Genomic DNA, 16,187 nt, shown 5'->3' with positions numbered 1-16,187 from the left:
CTTTTTTCAACTGGCAGCTCACTTAAACTACTGGGCCACTGGCCATGGCTCCCCATTGTATAGGGCAGTGGGATTTTTTGTGCAGATTCTTTTGCTCTCCTGGCTAGTTTCCATGACTCCCCTAGGAGCCATGGCTCACAGTTTGGGAACCACTGCTGTAGTGCCATTAGAAGGCTATTGGATGCACTTCTTGTTATTTCAATCCATACAAATGTTCATGGCTTTACTATACCAGTAGATGGCAGTGCTAGCATAAATAATACATTCATTTGTCTTATAGGAAGACTTTAGCTTCATTCCCCTCCCTGGAGGCTGCACTATAAATGAATTTTGAAACATGGCATTGTTGTGTTGGAAGCTGATCTAGCTAAGTGCTCTACTCCCAAAAATTGCTTGCAGAGGTAGAAGGAATACCGAGGCATTAACACTGGAGTTAGACCACACCTTTATTAAGGAACAATAGCAAGAAATTGGGTCAGTGGGCTTTCCACAGTTTTCACTGTGTTCCACTGAAACAGAGGAGGCAGGCATAGTGCTCATTGAGATCAAACTTTACAGATATGGTTATTTCAGAGGTGATCTATAGGCATGTATAATGGACACGTGACAGAAAGGGGGACAGAGTGCCTATACCTTTAACCATGGTATAGAGAGGGAATATGGGCAGGTGCAGCTTTTTAAACCCTTCCATGTTGAGCCGCACCTGCCAAAATTCCCTCTTCTACACCATGGTTAAAGGTATAGGCACCCTGTCCCACTTTGTATCTGGTCACTCTGATAATGGGACTTGTACCTGCACAACAGGACATGTACCTGCACACAGAAATCAAAATAGAATCTTGATTGGCAACAGATTGCACAAGACATCATGCACAATTGTTCTGCAATTTCTTCCATGCGCAATTACACAAACGCATGCCAACATTATTTCTGCATGTGCAACTTAGGATTCAATCTATAAACCAGCTGTTTTCAATCACTGTGCCTGGGCACACTGGTGTGCTGGTCCACAGGTGTGCTGCAGGGGTTTGGGGAGGGCCATTGGGGGATGTGAGCCCCCCTCCAGCAGCACAGGGTGCCTAGTCAATTATCAAAAAACTGATGGTGTGCCATGAGTTGAAAAAAGGCTGAAAATAGCTGCCATAAATTAGTCATTGCATAATACAAGCTTGCTGGGCAGTGATTGGTGGCAGGAAATCTCAGCAATGCTCCTACAATGCCAGCATGGCTGGAATCGCCACTTCACTCCTTCCACAATGTAGTTATTCTGGACATTATGGGGGAGTTCAAATGGCAACTTCAGTGAACAGGCAGGAAGGGAAAAATTGAAAGGTCCCAGAAGCAAGACAGATACCAAGTTGGTTGGCCCTCCAAAGGCCCTAGGCAGGGTGCCATGTACTGATGTGTATTCAGTGCCTACTACAGTCTTCAAGTCTTGCCAAAAAAGGAAGAGAAAGATCTCAGATACAGTATTCCACTCCTTTACTATTCTAAATTAATTACGTTAAATTCAAATAAGGATTCAATGTTTTGATTTCTTTTCTTTAGATAGAAAAATGCTGTTCCATGTCCTGCCTCTTTGGAATATACAGTTGGAAGTGACATAAGATAGGACCTTATTGGTGGTGGCACATAGACTGTGAAAGACCCTGTCCATGGATATCTTTACAGCGCCCTCACTGATTAGTTTTCTGCCATCTGACTATAGGTTCAGTTAAACATTCTCCTGTTGAGTGTGGTGTTGGTGTAGCAATGTGGCTATGAGACTGAACTGTGACTTTCTGGGTTCAAATACCACCTTATAATAATAATAATAATAATAATACAGGTATTTATATACCGCCTTTCTTGGTCCTCAGATTTCTCCTTAGACTTTATTCGAGGCGGTTTACATAGGCAGGCAATTTAAATCCCAGTAGGGATTTTTACAATTTGAAAGAAGGTTTCTATCTTTCAAGAACCACAACAGTTCAGATGTTTCTTTCTGATCTGGTTTCACATTCTGGCCTCCATCCTCCCACGCTCAGAGCAGATGGAATAACACGGCTCAGCTTGTCAGCTGCTTCAAGGTCGCACGGTGCCGGTGGCCTCGAACTGGCGACCTGCGGATGTTATCTTCAGGCAAACGGAGGCTCTACCCTCTAGACCAGACCTCCTTTATGATTAACGTACTTAGGCCAACCATTCCCTCTTAGCCTCAGATACTTGGTTGCAATATGAAAATAATAATAGTCAATTCACAGGGTTGCTCTAAGGATTTACATCCAAAATATTTCATATGAAGTGCTTTGGGCATTCAAAAAGTCTGATTATTATTATCTTTTTTGGCTCTGTGTGTGTGTGTGCGTGCACCTCTCTAATTTTTAATGATGTTTTTATTGATTGCTGCTTTGTTTTTACTTTTGTACATCTCTTGGAGCTCCAGTTGGAAAGGTGGTATATAAATGTAATAAATTCAGGGTTTATAGAGATTTAGATCCAAAGAGCTCTCGTGTGCAAGCGGAAAATGCTTCCACCTGCAGCAGGGAAGTTTGTAATGTTTCTTTGCAGCTGCAGCCTTTTCTGGTTAATTCAGTTGTGTCTGAAGGGTTTCAGGAGCAGCTTTGGAGGGCAGATGGGGCTGCTATGGGAAGGGAGGTGAGAAAATCCCCATTGCAGGCTCAGAGCCTTTTTTGTTTCCTGGTCAGTTATTCAATTTCCAGTGCATTTCCATTTCCCCCCAAAGGTGAGACAGAGATTATGCAAGTGTGTATGGAAGGTAAGAACAGCACATTGAAACCAAGGCAAGCAAGTTGCTAGAACTGTATTGGAAAATATATTCCGATAATTCATGGGTGCCTACCTTAGTTTAATAATCATTCTCTGAAAGGTTGGGCCTTTTTGGTTAAACTTTGTTTTTTGCCTTGATTTCTTAATTACATTCTTCTGCACAAAGTAACTCTTGTATCTTCCTATTAGTTTCATACCTAATCTCAGAGTAGCAGTGAACTCAGCCATTCACGGGGAAACAATGGCACCTTCAGTTCCAACTTTCATTGCTGGTTTCTCATTTCACTGAACTTCAGCCAGACCTTAACCATTCGAGAGGAAAAGCCACAGACACACACAAAACACTACTTTTTTCAGTTCCAATATCATGACACCTGATCCGAGCAAAGACGGGGGAGAAATCTGAGTGTTCAATATGCCAGAATGAGAACTTCAGAAGAGTGAGATGTCCAGGGTCAGGAGGGAGGGATGGGACTGGGCATTGCTATCACTTTTGTGAGCAAATGTATTGTTGTAGATCTGGAAGAAGTGCCTGGGGAGGTCATGTGTTCCCATGTCTATAAATTGCACCCACTTCCAAACATTTACTCTCCTGACCAGGAACTTTAACCAGCAGAACCGATCAGCTGCGGTGAGCAAAGTCTAACATTTTGCATATCTTTTTGCAAATGACATTTGCTATCTATAAATTAATAACCTTAGGCTGCAAGCCTATCCACTTTTACCTGGGAGTAAGCCCCATTGACCATAATGGGACTTGATTCTGAGTAGACATGCATAGCATTGGGCTCTCAGTTTGGTTATACTGGAATGCAAAGAGATTATACATGACTTATCTGTAAAATATTCTCTAAGTGGGCTTCATAAATGTAACAACTGCCTTAGAAACAGTTCCACATATGCTGAAAATAGATTTATGTTTATCCAAGAATAAGTCAAAAGTCCCTGATAGACACCCTGAGAACACTGATGTTTGGAAGAGAAATTATGCTCTTGCAAAAAATATATAGTGTTGTATTAGGATAAGTATTAAGCTGCAATTTTTGTCTTGGATAATTTTCGTACTGAGAATTCTGTCTGCAATAATGTTGGAAGTTCAGTGTATTTCATCTTGGCAAAGCAAGGACTGTTTCTCAAGAACATTTTATTCATATTTCAAAAGGTGGCTGGGCCATATCTTTTGTATCAGCAGATTGATTTATTGCTTACAAGTTTTTATTTCAGCCATAATGACCATTGGCAAAAGTTCTTGGTTGGGGGAAAAAATGGGGGAAAGGGCATCAAACTGATTTTGCTTAGTAAGCCAAATGGTGGCTCCCCAGAATATTCAAAACCAGTTATTTAGCTGTTTCTTGAGGAAACTGCAGCATGTAGGTCAATGAAACAATGCTTGAAACATTGGTATGCATGCAATAAAAGCAAATTTAAGAACTCCGCAAGCTTCTGTATTTCCAAGAAAAATAAAGGAGCCACAAGATTTGATTCTGTTATGATCTATTATAATCTTTTAGGCTGCCATCCTATACATACTTATCTGGGAGTAAGCCCCATTGAATAGAGTGCAAATTAACTTCTGAGCAAACATGCTTCTACCACCATATTACAGATATACCTATTTGGGAGAATTTGCTGGTAACAGCAAAACCGACAGCTTATGTGCGTAAATGGATCATTTCGCCATGTTCACTTTTGCCTGGATCTTAAAAACAATTGACAGATAGATCACTGAACCATGCAATTGTTTCTATACCCATTAGGAAACATATTACTTAACAGGAAGGAGATTGTTGCCATGAAAGAAACCTCCACATTCCTTTGACTTTCCTACTAGAAGGTCACCTAATAAAGAATAAACATATTTAAACATATTCTTGACACCTCCTATTAGTGTTGGCACAGAGCAGCTCATGACTTTCTGGTTAGAAGTGAAAAGTGATGACTACACATCACCAGAAGATTTGTGGCATTTCTGGTCAACACAAGATTGTGTTATTTTGTTTTATTACAAAATAATTCATATTTATTAGGTTTTCTTGGATTTTATTTGGGGTTTTTTTTAATTATTAAGCGTTACTTATTTATATGTTCTGATATTTCCTGATAAAATGACTTTTCAGACCATTGGAAAGTTATGTCTTTCATACTTCAATGTAGTGAACATTTCTGTCACAAAAGAACCCTACTGAGATTTTACTGTCAGCCTCAACCACTGGGAGTCCATCTTATTAGATTTTGCCCACAAGATAAAATATCTGCATAGTAATTTACAAGGGTAACTGAGGGCCCAATCCTATCCAACTTCCCAGTGCTGATGCAGCCATACAGCAGCCCTGTGGTAAGGAAATAAATGTTACCTTGACAAGGCCTCTGTGCTGACTCTTCCACCACAATACGCAGCATATGCACTATTGGAACAGTTGCATTGGCACTGGAAAGTTGAAAAGGATTGGACCCTTACAGTGCAATCCTACGCATGATTACTCAGAAATAAGCCCCATTGAGTTCAATGGGAACGACTCCAAGGTAAGTGTGTGTAGGATTTCAGCCTTACTTTCTACACACTGAACTATGAAAACCATTGAACATAGGATCTCAGAAGCGATGGAATAAATGCAAGCTATTATCACTCATTTTCCCTTTTGAGAAGCTCTTCTGCCTAATTGCAATGTTATTTTTTAAACTCAGGCTCATCTGAAGGTAGCTTCTGATCACTCCTTAAAAAATGGAATATATCTGAGGATTGCATACAAGTGTCCCTCTTCATCCCAGTCACTGTCTGGTGACCAATAAAGGCTGACCATCAACTATAACCAATTCCTTTGAGTCAGCAATTGTAACAATATTAAACCATTTTGGCTGAAATTCTGTACACTTTCCAGGAAGTAAGCCCCACTGAAAACAATGCAACTTACTTCTGAGTAGTCATGCATAGGCTGATTCCCTTTTTTACAATCACTTTGACATAAGAATGGATCCTAAAATAATAGTAATATTTGGTTTTAATCTTCCAGTTATTCTTTCTGAAAGGTGTAGGTTAAGTTTCAGGCAGGGTGACCAGATGCCCTCTTTTTCTAGGACATGTCCTCTTCTTTAGCTTTGTGTCCTGAAACAGAACTTAAATGTCCTCCTTTTCCCTGTGAGCAGGCCACTGTATTGCCTTCTTGTAATTAATAAATTATATGTAATATAGTTTATATTTAATAAGTAATATAGTGTTTAAATCAACCACATGAAATCCATATTTGAGTGTTTTGAGCTTTTATTCTGTCATGTTCTACATTTTTCTTGGATGTCCTACAATGTGGAGTGCCTTGTCCTCTTTTTGCAGTTATGATATCTGATCATCCTGGTTTCAGGAGCTTGTTATCAAGGAAATTCATACCTCTAGTTTTACATATATAAAACTTCTCCAGAGCTTCTCCAGAAGGTAGCGGGTTAAACAGTTTTCTTTGCCTTCCATTCTCAGGGGCTACACTGAGAGAAAAAGAAAGAAGGTGAAAGAAAAGATGCACTCAGCACTGGGCTTATCTTTCCTGCTAATTGCAGTTTCTTCCAATTTTGCAATGGCAATCAAGAAGGAGAAAAGAATTCCCCAGACACTGTCAAGAGGTTCTGTAGTTTCATTTCATTCTACTAATGCTAAGCCGTCTGTCTGTTCACTCTTAAAAGTATTCAGTTTATTAAAAAAAGAGTTAACCAGGCATCGAAGCCTGAAAAAGAGTAGTTTGCAGAAAATGCTTTCTAATATAAATTTTTTTGTGACTTAAATTCTTCTGCAGTTTTTAAAGAATAAAAAGATTTTTTCCCTTCTCTTTAGACTAGGGCTGCGGTCTCCAAAGTGGAGACTGCTGCACACTATTAAACTGTTCCCCGGCACAGACGCCACTTATTGTTCTGCCCAAGGGCCTCTCTTCAGCGCTGCAGATTGCTCCCAACCTTTATGTTGGTCAGCTGCGCATGCCCAGAAATCTGGGTGCAAAGCCAGCTGGGGTGAAGGGCCACAGAAGCGCAAAGCGAGCACGAAGGTCAGGGTTGCTCTGCACTGCGAACAAGAATCCCCTCCCGTGGAACAGTAAGCACCATTCACATGGGGGAGGGATTCAACAGGGCACCAGATCTAGCCCATGGGCCAGAGTCTGGAGAGCCCTGGACTAGGACATGAAAGATAAAGGTGCTTGTATTGATTCTTTCACAGTTACCCAGTGATTTCATAACTGACCTTGATTACTGTTTTGTCTATGATTTCTTTAATTTGTCTATGGTTTTCATGGCAAGGAATTTGGGAACAAGCCATTTTCACTTTGAAACAGTAGTTTCTAGAAATGATTTTTTCTAGAAACAAAAAACTATATTATATATATGTGTGCGTTACAATCCGTTCAATGTTCAGAAACATTTCTTCCGCACCGTACATATAAGATGCTTTTGTAGTGGATTATTTCCACCAATAATCCCAATTATGTACATGGTGGGAACCCAAGAACAAAGATCAGCATACCCAGTGCTCTCCCCAATATCTTCCTTGCCGTTGTGTAGACACTGTCTTCCACCCTTCCATCAACCACCTTTTTGTTAAAGAGGAGGTGGTATTTGTTGATCTCTATTGAGAAAATAGTCTCAAAAACTAACATTGTTGCTTGCTAGTTTGTTGTTTTGTCCTAGGGAAACATGGAGTCCAGACCATAGTCGTATAGTGTTGTGGCCTTCCCTGCACTATATTATGGTAGAGTGGTTTACAACAGTGTGAATACATGCATGTTAAATTGATCTCTGATTGTTTTTAGCATGTACCTGTAGTATATGTTTTTAGGATGACCCTATAGCATAGACACTAAAACAAACACAAGAAATGGTCCTTAATGAGTGATTAGGTAATCTTCAAACCACTGAGCAGTCTCTGTACACAAGAAGGCAAGGAAGATTTCCAGATTACAGTGCAGATTTAATTCAGTATGAAAAATATATGCAGAGACTGAATCGATAACCGTCAGTGTGACCCTATCTTTTTTCTAGGATGGGGTGATGATATAACCTGGGTACAAACTTATGAAGAAGGGCTCTATCAAGCAAAACAAAGGTAATGTAGTCCTAGAAATGTCTTGGCAAAATGTGCTTGGCAATCTGAATATTTAGTGACAGCAATGTATCCGTATGCGTCGTTCTGTAACCAAGACTCAAACCACAGCCAGCCAAAGCAAGGTATTTTGCAACCAAGTCTTATGTTACTGAGGTTCCTGAGGTGATTAGGTGACCCCCACATGGTCATATATTACCAAAGCAATATGGAAATAAAGCAGAGGAAGCCATTTTTGGCACTTGCCACAATAACCTGTGAACTGAACTTCCTTTTTTCTATTTTTAAAGTACTGACAGAGTAGCTAGATACAATGCCGGCTTTTTTGTTTGTTTTTTGCAATGCTTTGAATTTGCAAGGTTTCGTATAATAAAACCTTGTTTTGGTGCAGATAGATTTTGGCACAATCCTATCTAAATTTAAGCTAGAGTATATCGCAATTATTAGCTTGTATTCAGTAAGGCCTCTGGTTCTAGTGATGATTATTTCTAATCTTTAACTATATGAAGCTGCTTTCTGTTGAAAATTCAGCCAATGTAATTTTACTTTTTATGCCAAACATAATTCTTATGTCTCTGTTTTATTTTCGGTCCTTTTTTTTTTTTTTTAATGTTTTCATAAGAACAGCCCCACTGGATCAGGTCATAGGCCCATCTAGTCCAGCTTCCTGTATCTCACAGTGGCCCACCAAATGCCCCAGGGAGCACACAAGACAAGAGACCTGCATCCCGATGCCATCCCTTGCATTCTGAGGTTGTTCTGAGGTCTTCTGACTTGCTCAGTCGATTTCATAAGAAACGTCCTGCTGGATCAGACCAAAAATCCATCTAGTTCAGCATCCTGTTTCCCATGGTGGCTAGCCAGATGCCCCTGGGAAGCCCAGATGTGAAATATGTAGGCAAATAGTCCTCTCCCACTCTTGCTTCCTAACATCTGGTACTCTGAGGCAGATAGCCTCTGAACCTGAAGATAGCACATAGCCATCATGACCACTAGCTATTGATGTATAGCTTATAAATGTTCACAGCTTATAAATGTTGCCCATCATCCCACTTACAGGACTTGTCTTACATGAGAGAAAAACACATCTGCATTTAATCTAATACATTTTCTTTCCCTTTGAAAAAGTAATAAACCATTGATGGTCATTCACCACTTAGAAGATTGCCAGTATTGCAAAGGTAAGTCATTTGAGTTAGATTAATGTTTTCTAGAGCCTAATGCCAAATATGAAAAAGTTCTACTGAATTCTGCAGCAGATTGATTTGACTCTGAAATTCCAGCCCATAACTCAATGATATTGGAAATGATATTGAAAAGTTGATGAAAAATGATTTGGAATAACAGCTCAATACTAAGCCCAGCAGTGCCCAAAGCTCTAACAGCACCAAAATAGCTGCTGCTGGATCTTTTGGACTCCAGGCTAATGCCAGGAGTCTCCTCAGGGTAAGAGAGTGTTTGCTCCCTTTCCCTGGAAAACACAGGCACTGTGCAAATGGGGCTCCTTGGATCTGCACCCGCTTTTGGGAGGGCGCAGACCCAAGGAGGCTGTGTCAGGCTGCCAGGACTGGGATGGAGATTAGGATTCGGTGGCAGTCATCACCCTCCCTCATGGGCCTGATTCTCCCCTCCCTCCATCCCTGTGCTGAAGAAGTGCTGGCCAATCATCAACACAGTGCTTTCCCAGGGTGGCATTGTCACAAACATCACCCTTGGGGTAGGGAAGGATCAGGGGAGATTCCCAAGCCAACCAGGATTTAACTCTCCTCCAATCTTACACCATCCTCCACAAACCCCCAAGAGCAATTTTTTTTATTTAGCTTACTCCAAGCCCCAGGTTCTATTAACATGCAATTCCTTGGTCAATAATTGCACTCAATTTTTCATGTAAAAGATTTTTATTTTAAGGGAGTTTCAATTACTCCAAAAGACATATTTGCATGCATTACAGTAACTAAAAACAAGAAACTAAAAAGAGGCTAAAATTACCATCATGCAGGTCTCGCAGCAGTTTCAGTATAAAAGATGTTAACCGTCAGCTCCCTTCCTCCTGCTGTGTGGCTGACTTTTCAGGCACCCACGCCCAGGTTTTATTCTCTAAATCACTAATACACTACACCTGGGTAGCCAACAACCAATTTAATCCATCTTAAAGGGAAAGGCACTTGCCCCACCCAGTGACAGGCATGGATGTCCTTCATAGCACATTTGTGACACCCAACACCTGGCGCAAAGGCTGTTTAGGATTGGGTCCTATGTAAGTGCAAATTGAGTGACTACCAAATAGGTTGTTATGACTCAGGTCTAATGGCTGGTCCAGGTCTTACCCTCAGAACGTTTTTGAGAACTAGAACTTTGGAGTGTGTGAGATATTGCTAAAGGAGAGAGCACCTTTGAACACATGTATTCTTCCCTTAGTACTAAGGATGGATTCAGACAGCCACTAATAACATGTTAAATGCCTGTTGAATGCCACTTTTAACCAAGTAGAGAAGGAATTTTCCATAGCCCACAACCAACCAGGAAGTCAGATCGTCTCACAGCCATTCAGAAATCTGGGCAAGGCAAGATATCATTTGGTATACTACATGGTGGGTAGATTACCATGAAGTAAGATTTCATACCACAAGTTCCTAAGTGTCTACTACATGGTTAGTGGTCACCTGAATGAACCTGGAGCAACTCATCTGGGATTAAGGAGGAGTGCTTCAAGTTCAGTGTTTAACTTGATCCTTGGCACTTCTCATTTTTGAAATTAAACATTGCTTTTAGTGCAGCAAAAGAGATAGTGACAAAATGCTTTGAACGTATATTTGCTTTGTCCTTCAAAACCCAATGTGGCACAGGGCAGTTTTCTATTAAGGAGAATGAAGTTACTACCAAGCCCCTGAACAGATTTTAGATTGTTCTTCTAGTCTTGTAACCAGAGATGGAAATGAGTGTGAGGCTGCCCAGTATTCCTGGAAGACATTACCAGGAATAATGCACTTTTGTCAGATGGTTTCTCCGTTCTCATCACATAATCTTCAGGAAGAGGGCTTTCATTCGAACTAGAGCTCAATGGATTTACTCATTCAAATTCATTTGAATTCTGGTAACAAATATGGATTTGCATTGTTAGTAAATACAAAATTGACCTCATAAATATCTATATCAGGGTGTCCAAAAGGCAGCTCTTTGACATATAATGTGCAGCTCTAGAACTATGTTGTCTGGGCCAAAATAATAATCACAATTAATATCAAAAGGTAAATAAGAAATTTTCAAGCTTTATAATTATTTACTGAATATACACAGAGAGTTTACTGGATTGAAACATAATGCTTATGGTGAGTAAATCTATTTAGGGTGCAATTCCATAGGTGCCCCCGGCCAGCGCAAGTCCCTTGCACCAGCCAAAGAGTGTTGCAAAAGTACCGTAAGGCACTTCTGCAATGACTCTGAAGGAGTGAGACTGGCCCAAGCCCTGTTGGGCCAGTGGAAAGGTAAGCTCACACCAGCTGAGTCAGGCTGGCACGGGGGTCTGGGGAGGCGTGTGCAGGGCAGGAAGGAGGCGTTTAGGAGTGGGGGGAGGGCAGGGGGGCCGTGGGTGGGCTGCAGGTGAGTGGGGGGTGGAACCAGGATCTGGCACTTGTGCTGAATCCTAATCCCAGTCCTGGGTAGCTTGGAGCAGCTCCAGACACAATGGTCAGTCCATCAGACATCACTTTAATAAGGCAAAAAAGGCTATCTGAACCTTCTGTTTTGCGCTGGTTGAATATCGTATGTGATATCTCCATTTTCTTTCATTTTCTTCAGCACTGAAGAAGGTTTTTGCAGAAAATCAAGAAATACAAGAAATATGTCAGAATAATTTCATCATGCTCAACCTCATGGTACGAGACATATTACATACACATAGTATTGGGCTGGAGGTGGGATTTGCACGTCGTTGAAATTCCCACAGACCTCATTCACTGGTAGTCCTCGATTAACCTGGCTACAACTTTCTCTGACAGCATGAAACAACTGACAAGAACCTGTCACCTGATGGACAGTATGTTCCTCGAATCATGTTTGTAGGTACGTATCAGACATAAAACGTTACTTCATCCCACTGGTACTATCACTAGGAGAGTTGAAGTGGCTCACCAGAAGGAACTACCCTGAGAAATAAAGGAAGAGAGTAATTCCCACACTTACTAGTCATTGTCAGGAGGTGGCAGTAGAAGCACAATGACTTCAGACATCACACCATGCAAGCCTACAGCTGCTGATTAGGTAGCTGCCCTTGCTCATGTCAACAGCTATGTCTGCACCAGTGCATAGAGCCAAACTCAGTGCAAACAGCCTCTCCTCTTTGGAGCCATTCTGGGCAGCCTGGAATGACTCTGAAGGGGACGACGAGGGGTCATTTGCCCTGCGCTTTCAGGCGTCTGCAAAACTTAGTGCTTTGCACCCCCTCGAGCTATGCCATTGCTTATTAGTCTTCCTGATAGTTGCAGCAAAGCCCGTAAAACGCATCACGTATAAACATATTTATTGAATATTGCAGCTGTATGTCTCTCCAAATGGCCTTGCTTTGGGCCTGTGGAATTTCAAACACTGGTATTAAAATGTCATACTAATTGATAATCTGACAGCAGTTCAGGATGAAGACTACTCATCTATTATGGTAATGTCAGTCGACTTATGTGACAAGATTTCCCAAACATTGTTACTTCCAACTTGGCTGGATTCTCTCTCAGCTTGATCTCGCTCACCCATATCTGAGCCACATAATTGCAAAGCATAGTTTGATACTATTTGAATGGCTCCTATATCTGCATTCGCCCTTCTCCCTTTTCAAATTTTTATATACTTTATTTTATTACTTTCCTTTTTGTGCCAAACCAGAGCTTGCCACCATTCCAACTGGCAGAGTATGGGCAAATGTGCCCTGCGGTCAAAATTAGGATTCAGCAATGTTAAAATTAAATTTTCTCAGTTGTTGGCATCCTTCAGTCTCGGAAGACTATGGTATCGCGCTCTGAATGGTGGTTCTGGAACAGAGTGTCCTCTCCAGTGCGCGAAGCCTGGGTAAAGTAGGTATGGAGGATAGGCTGTTACCCATGCAGCAAATCCCTCCTCTCCACATCACTGAAATGGTCCAATGGAAAGGCAGAGGCCAATACGGTTGGTTCCAGTGGCGTCGCAGGAGTTGCCAGAACGTGACTGTGTTCAGCCATGAACTGCCTCAGGGACTCCGGCTACTGATTTTGCCTCCAGGTTGACTCCTGAAGCCTTTTCCATAACTGGATGTAGCCACAAGGCAGTGGAGGTTTGGGATCAGAGTTTTCCTTCTCTCAGATGAGCTGCCTTCCCAGGCTGACGAGTCCCATCGACCCGGTGGCTGTTTAGTCGCCTCTTACGACAAGTACACCCAAACTGAGGGCCTATTCTTATTTTCTCAGTAGCAACATTTTTATTCCCTCATTTATATGCCAGTATGAACTCAAGATGCTAATACACAGAGAATGATTCCAAGTGCTATTTTGACTACTTTGCTTTTTTGTTTTTTTCACCCAGATCCTTCTCTCACAGTAAGGGCTGATATTACTGGAAGATACTCTAACCGACTCTACACTTATGAGCCTCAAGACCTTGCAGTGTGTAAGTTTTTTTTTTTTTTCTCCATAATGAGATACATTATATTCTGCCCAAACAAGTAAGGAAATCTATGCACCTCTTCAACAGAGACCACATTCTCCCCTGCCATAGTTGCATACAATGCACACAACAGCAGTGCAAGGAATGTGAAGTTGTATGTGCCCCTTATATACTCCCATGTGGTTTTCCCCAATGCACTGTGCAATATACTCATGCTCGAAAGCATGATTAACTTGTATGGTTCAGAAAAGAAGGTTTGATCAAGATATGGAAGGAGATGCACATTTTTCCAATGCCTTGGAATGGCCCCTTGCACTGCCAGTGCACATCCTTGTGCATTCACATCAGTGGGATGGAAAGTGAAAACAGCACTCTGTTCATCCCAGTGGGACTGGACTTTGCCCACATTAATTGAGCATAGGAATATTTTGCTTTACTTTACATGTGCAAAGAAATTTCAGAAGTTGCTCCCAAGGGTTAGGAAAGCTCTGCAGGAAGAAAGAAAAAAGAAACAGCAAGATTGGGAATTGTTTCATTAACTAATGGCCCAATAGAATGTCAGGTTCTACTTTCTAGTCTCCAGAGACCAGGAGGTGAGTTGGCACTTATGATTCCAGTCCTCATGACATTCAAAACCAGGGTTATGCAACAAGGAGCACCTTGCAGTATTGGCTTTAGATGTTCCAACAGTGTAACATCATCACCTCTAAGTCAAACCATTTCTCAACATAACACCAATCATTTTTAAGATTCACCTGACCTTAGTTGTCATTCTGAGGTGTTGGGATTATAAGACATTTAGATGGCATCCCATTTCTTACTTTGGTGTTTGTTTGTTTTTCTAGCAAGGATACTACACTGTCAACATTCATCTTGCTACCTTTCTCTTTCAGTAATAGAGAACATGAAGAAAGCATTACGCCTCATTCAGACTGAACTGTAAACAGTTTTGAAAGCGCTCAATGATCTTCAGGAGGAAAGAAGATCTTTCCTACAAAGAAACCTTCAGATTTTTGGAAATAAATCACATAAGCTTTTCTTGGTCGGGAGATATTTTTCTAATGCTAAAGGAAAAGTCAAGAAGAAGGTGGCCAATGCAATTTTGTAATGGGTAGCTCAGACAGATTCATCAAAGTAGATGATTCTTCCTTTGATGTCCAGAATTCTATTGTGCATTACTAGCAACAGGTTGAAAAACAGGTTGAAAAGTCCATAAAGTGGTTTGTAATGAAATTTAGTAGAAGGCTGAGAGTACTGCCAATCACTGTCAAACTGTGTTCCAGGGAATTCTGAAGTTCCTCAATGAGAAAGTCACCAATGGCAAGCAAACTTGCATGAAATGCTAGCTTCTCCATCACTTCCAATCTTCTCTATGCACAAGAGTGTTGGGTAGGGTTTAAGACTTTTCACTCATGCTTTGCTCCACTGTCCATTTCCTGCATGATTTTGAACTACAGATCTGTTCACCATAGAAAAAGGCCCCAGAATCTTCTGAAATCCACCTGCTGTTCCATAGCAGACACACAAGAGTTCCTCAGCAGATGAGCCCATGTAGAAAAATGAAGATCGGAAACTAAAAGACCTCTCACTGCCACATCCCAACATGCTAGCTTATCAAGATTAGATATAGGTAATCTCTCTTTTTCTGTAACTCACGTTACTGCATTAAACTCTGTTCCTAGATGCACATTTGATGTGATGAAGACAAATGACAGGTTTAAGAAAGATACATTATGTCAGAAGTAAATGTGAAAATTGGGCATTTGGCTATGAATGTTTAACCCACTTAATTCTGTTCTGTTCTGAAATGTTTTTCCTGGAGAGACCATCCCACAGTTTTAGATTCTAAGCCAGTGATTTTCAGCTAGTATGCCACCGCGCATTAGTGTTATGCAAATGATGTGGTGCGGGAATTTGGGACAGGGTCACTTATTAGTAGGGCCACTGGGGGATGTGAGCACACATACACCCCACACCAGCAACACGGTGTGCCTTGTCAATTGTCAAAAAACCGACAGTGTGTCTTGACAATGTAAGTGCCTTATCAGTGTGCCGTGAGATTTAAAAGACTGCTGCTCTAAGCATTAGACTATCGACATAACACAGTTTTAATTTAGCAGATCAGAGGCTGTTTTCGCACATCCCTTCTCTACAGAAACAAAGTGTGCTTTATTCCATGCTGGATGGAACAGGGATCTTTGCAATTCAGGACAAACTCTGCAAGTTGAGGAACTGAACACTGCTTCCCAGACAGGATTATCCCAGAGAAAATGTTATGTTTTGACATGCTTCATCAGTTCATTCTATGGATTCTGTGCATGGTATTGTCAGAATGGTATATCGGTTTTGCCATGTTGTGTGTGTGATTCCTTTTGGAGGGCAGTAGATTCTGGATACAGAACAAAAAGTAGTAGTAGTAGAATTTAGGGTAGGAATAGTAGAAGCTGCCATTTATAGTTTACCACAGCGTTTCTCAAACTTTGAGGGAGCTTTAGTCCCACTGTAAGTTCTTGTGGGGAAGGGCTAAGGCAATGAAGAGATCCCCAGGATCATGTCGCTAAGGGGCGAAGGAGTGCTTTGCACTTACTTTGAACTAGGTAGGGCTGCTGGGTAATGCAGGAGGTGCGGGGAGCCCTGCACAGCTCTCCACAGCACTCCCCGATGCTTGGAATCTTCAGAAAAAGTGGATGCAAAGCACTTCCTGCAAAACAGAAGT

General features: G+C 41.3%; 1 protein-coding gene across 1 annotated transcript; it reads left to right on the top strand.

Annotated features, from left to right (window-relative positions):
• Positions 1–6,275: 6,275 nt before the first annotated feature.
• AGR3 (anterior gradient 3, protein disulphide isomerase family member) lies at positions 6,276–14,414 on the top strand. The gene is made up of 7 exons (XM_066631136.1): positions 6,276–6,378; positions 7,783–7,846; positions 8,972–9,024; positions 11,642–11,718; positions 11,842–11,905; positions 13,391–13,474; positions 14,365–14,414. Exons 1-7 carry the CDS (start codon positions 6,276–6,278, stop codon positions 14,412–14,414), a joined length of 495 nt encoding a protein of 164 aa, XP_066487233.1.
• Positions 14,415–16,187: the final 1,773 nt, after the last annotated feature.

Source organism: Tiliqua scincoides, chromosome 5 (genome assembly GCF_035046505.1).
Source record: "Tiliqua scincoides isolate rTilSci1 chromosome 5, rTilSci1.hap2, whole genome shotgun sequence".
NCBI classification, from domain to species: Eukaryota; Metazoa; Chordata; class Lepidosauria; order Squamata; family Scincidae; genus Tiliqua; species Tiliqua scincoides.
Note: the sequence above shows the minus strand (reverse complement) of the source record. Positions and strands in the feature narration are given on the sequence as shown.